Here is a 3,276-nt window from a genome sequence, read left to right on the forward strand (position 1 = left end):
AGTTGTGTAAAGGCTATGTATAACTCATTGTGTAGGGGACAGGTCAGTGCTGTGTAAACCATAAAGCCAGAATACATAATACATACGACATATCACTATTAATTTAAGTATCAATATCTGGTCTGTATTTTATTGAATATCACTTCATGGTCATCTGGCTTAGATCAACAAGAAACATACAGGATTCTGGGGGTCATTCCGAGTTGATCGTAGTTGTGCAAAATTTTGCACAGCTACGATCAACTTTCCTGACATGTGGGGGGATGCCCAGCACAGGGCTAGCCCACCCTGCATGTCAGTCCGGCCCCCCTCGCAGAAGTGCAAAGGCATCGCACAGCGGCAATGCCTTTGTACTTCAGGAGTAACTCCCGGCCAGCGCAGCTTTCGCCTGCTGGCCGGGAGCTACTCCTCGCTCCCTGTCCCGCAGCGGCTGAGTATGACATCACGCAGCCACTGCAGCCCGCCCCAGTTCGGTCCAGCCACGCCTGCGGTGGCAGGACCGCGCCTACGAAACGGCGGCCAAACACCACCGTTTTGCCCCCTCCCACCCATCGATCGCCTCTGCCTGTCAATCAGGCAGAGGTGATCGCTGTCCTGCTACGGGCGTCGGGCGTCCCGCATGCGCAGGCACACAACGGCAGCAGCGCATGCGCAGCTGGGACCCGTTCACTCTGCTGCGTGAAAATGCAGTGAGCGAACGGGTCAGAATGACCCCCTCTGATGTGCATGAACGTGTGTTTACGCACACAGCAGGAATCTGCATATCTTTAGCTATTGTATCGTATCTTGCTTCTTGTTTGTTAGAGACAATGACAACACAGGATCAATGGGATCATCACCAAGCCTCAATTGTTCGTATTAACAATTGAGGTAAACAATGGTATTTACACATTCATTCAGTCAAAGGTCTACCATGGACACAATGCCTGTTTGGAAAAAACAATCTGATATGTTTAAGACACTTTGATTTGTGTTTTTTTTTTTTTTTGGATGTACCACATTTGAGTGTATGTAAGAAATATTTGCTATTGTGTTACAGTATGATATTTATTAACAAATGCATCTTCTGATAGCATGCGTATTTGACGCATGCATCGTAGACACATTCATTAGTAAATGCCATAGTGTATTCTAAATATCGAAATATGCAATTTGACTTTGACAACAGCAAGCAATGCTACCTATGAAACTGGACTGAAATTAACTGATAAAAATAAAAAAAAAGGTATGAAAGCAGGTTGTGCAAAGGAGTGAAAAAACTTCAGCAAATACAGGGCATACAAATGTAGCCACACTCATCGTGGCTACATATTGCTGCCATTGTGCTTGTTAGGTGTGACCACATGAATGTCTGGGGAACGCATGCATCTTAGACACGCACCCCATTTGCATGAATGGGATCGGCAATTGCCGCAGCTCGGCATGGCTAGGCGCGGATGCACCTAGCCATGTCGGGAGTGCTCATTTAGAGCAGATGTAGTCATGATGAGCATAGCTATATCTGTAATTAAAAATTAATTCTGTTTTTATGATGGATGGGATGATAAATACATGGAACTGATGGTTCTATTATGACCCTACTCCAAAAATGAGGTCACTGAAACTACCACATTTTGTGTTATCTTTTCTAGGTGTGACCTATTCCACCCAAGTAAACATACGTAGTGTGCCCAAGTCGGCTGCCTTGTCTGGTACCTTGTGAGGATAGCATATATAATCCATAGAATTTATTACCCAAAAGGACTGCATTTATCCTGAATTATACATGTTGTGCTCTCTACTTGTTCTCTACTTGTTGTAATACTAAATACTTTGTACTATGTGTTGCTTTTTTTTGTTATTATAAATAAATGTATTATTATTATTATTATTATTATTATTATTATTATTATTTATTAAAACAACTTGAACATCATTCACATTGTGTTATTTAATCATTTTGATATTTTCCATTACTTTTAAGTATTTTGTTTTAGCCCTAGTATTCTCAGCAGAGCCCTTTTTACCTCTTTATTCCGTAGACTGTAGATTATAGGGTTTATCATGGGTGTAACAACTGTGTACTGTGTTGTAAACACCTGTTCTAGGAAATGAGAGGTTTCTGATGGTGGCATCATAAATGCTGACATACCTGTTGCATAGTAAATAATGACAATGGTGAGGTGGGATGAGCAGGTGGAGAAGGCTTTCTTTCTTCCATCCTTAGATTTTATCTGCAAGATGACCCTGATAATTTTTATATACGATATCAAACTAAACATAACTGGGAAGACTCCAAATACCAAAGCTTCCATACAGATTACAATATAAAACTTTTCACCGCCATCACAGGAGATGTTAATCAGAGCTTTAGGATCACAGAAAAACTGGTGTATGGTGCGAGAATGACAGAAGGACATGTGTGACACTAGAATTGTAAACACAAAGGAGTTTAAACCTCCTGATATCCAGTTACCAGTTGCAAATAAGAGACAGTGTTTCATTTTTAAGATATAGTGATAGTGTAAAGGATCACATATAGCAACATATCGGTCATATGCCATAATAAATATGAGAAGATCCTCTGTGGAAGCAACTAATACATAAAAGTACATCTGGGTGAAGCACTGTATGAAGGACACTGTATTATCTCCAGATAGTAACATGTACAGCAGGTTAGGGACAGTAGTGGTTGTATAACAGATATCTACTAAGGCCAGGTTACAGAGAAATAGGTACATGGGGGAGTGTAACTGGTAATCTATATATATAACTGTAATTATAATAGAATTGATGAACACTCCAAATGTGTAGAGGAGGAAAAACACGCTGGCAGTTAACGCAGAATAATCTGATTTAGCAGAAAACAGCACAAAGTGGAATTCTTCACAATCAGTCTGGTTCCCCATGTTATATGCTGTAAACAAATATCATTATTAAAAAAAAATGGTCACTGTGTTAGGGCCATATTTACATTTGGAGCTGCATTAGGTATTTTTGTTGAATAAGTACTAACATTGTAATTGTACAGCCCATATTATCAAGCTCTTATATCCAGCATCCCATCCTATTTTATGGGATACATACGATATCCCGGCTGATGGGATGCCGGCAGTCATATAATCGATACTGGCATTTCCGAATCAGAGAACCCAGACAGGGGTCAGGAAAGTATGTTTACTCTTACCCCCTAACAATAACCCTCCCTTCCCACAGTCTAAACCTAACCCTCACCTGTGGATCCTAAACCTAACTCCTCCTTCCTGCAGCCTAAACCTAACTGTCCCTTACCCACAG

General features: G+C 40.9%; 1 protein-coding gene across 1 annotated transcript; it reads right to left on the minus strand.

Annotated features, from left to right (window-relative positions):
• Positions 1-1,958: 1,958 nt before the first annotated feature.
• Positions 1,959-2,888, minus strand: LOC134944269 (olfactory receptor 1G1-like). Its single transcript, XM_063932846.1, has one exon. The coding sequence runs from the start codon at positions 2,886-2,888 to the stop codon at positions 1,959-1,961; it is 930 nt and encodes a 309-aa protein (XP_063788916.1).
• Positions 2,889-3,276: the final 388 nt, after the last annotated feature.

The sequence above is a fragment of the Pseudophryne corroboree genome, chromosome 7 (assembly GCF_028390025.1).
Source record: "Pseudophryne corroboree isolate aPseCor3 chromosome 7, aPseCor3.hap2, whole genome shotgun sequence".
Taxonomy (NCBI): Eukaryota; Metazoa; Chordata; class Amphibia; order Anura; family Myobatrachidae; genus Pseudophryne; species Pseudophryne corroboree.

Excerpts from the sequence above, each read along its gene's own strand:
- LOC134944269 (XM_063932846.1), bottom strand. The coding sequence starts at position 2,888 with ATGGGGAACCAGACTGATTGTGAAGAATTCCACTTTGTGCTGTTTTCT.